This window comes from Mizuhopecten yessoensis, unplaced genomic scaffold, assembly GCF_002113885.1.
Source record: "Mizuhopecten yessoensis strain PY_sf001 unplaced genomic scaffold, ASM211388v2 scaffold707557, whole genome shotgun sequence".
Classification (NCBI taxonomy): Eukaryota; Metazoa; Mollusca; class Bivalvia; order Pectinida; family Pectinidae; genus Mizuhopecten; species Mizuhopecten yessoensis.
The window spans coordinates 1-1,020 of NW_018475688.1; the positions used below are offsets into that span (position 1 = coordinate 1).

Below are 1,020 nucleotides of genomic sequence, written 5' to 3' on the forward strand. Positions count from 1 at the left end.
CCCCTAGATAACTTCAGTAGACTCTACCATACATTTATCTGGCGAGTCCATTATGGTCCACAGTGGTGAAAAGGTTAATTACAAAACGAACCACTGTGGTCTGATGGGATTCCCACAGGGTTTATCACTCAAAGAATCTAGATAATACTTGGCTCTGTGTGTCCGTAGCTACGGGAGGCTCTGGAGGAGAAGTTAAAGCTGAACCTGAAGAGCCACAAGCAGTTTGTGGAACAGGAAATGATCACCATCATGGGTCTGATGGACTCCCCCACCATGATCAAAGACTTCCTCTTCCTGGGATCAGAGTTTAACGCCTCTAATCTGGAGGAACTGACGGAGAATGGGTATGTAAGAGTTAGGAATTGATGGTACCAAACCAGGGCCTGTTTTCATGAAACCGTTCTCATGCGCAAGATGAGTTTTGTGCTCTAGCTTGATTTCTTGTTTAAATTATAAATTAACGATTTTTTTTTTTTTTACAAGATTTGGAAATCAATTGAAGAGACTAAAAGCCAATTACTGTTTTCTGAAGGAAGGGAGAAATACTGTTTTAGTAATTTTGTTTTGCAAGAGAAGGAGAAACAATATTGGCTAATAGGAGGAGACATATGTTTTTGTTCCCAAAAAAAACATTTTAACAAAGACATAGTTCAGAACATTGCTTTCAGAATATACATATGGAGTCTTGCGATAATATTAGTCATTTATACACTTCAGGGTGGATCACATACTCAATATTAGCCGTGAGGTCGACAACTTTTTCCCGGAGATTCTAACGTACATGAACATCAAGGAGTGGGACAATGAGGAGGCGGACTTGTGTAAACACTGGGACGACACTAACAAATTCATCGCCAAGGCCAGGTAAGTTAAATTATGGAATTACCGTATTCTGCAATAAGCCCAGGCTGACACATAAACTTGAACTAAAAGTAGGGGGTGGGCTTATGGCAGGACCATGAAATAGCACTTGTTAGCATTTCATCTGAACTGTATTTGACATAGGTGGGCTTATTACCA

General features: G+C 40.2%; 1 protein-coding gene across 1 annotated transcript; it reads left to right on the top strand.

The window, feature by feature from the left end:
* Positions 1–150: 150 nt before the first annotated feature.
* LOC110440769 (protein phosphatase Slingshot homolog 3-like) lies at positions 151–864 on the top strand (the record flags this gene model as incomplete). The annotated part of the gene is made up of 2 exons (XM_021483909.1): positions 151–344; positions 718–864. Coding segments are annotated over exons 1-2 (254 nt in total), but the record flags the coding sequence as incomplete, so codon positions are not given.
* Positions 865–1,020: the final 156 nt, after the last annotated feature.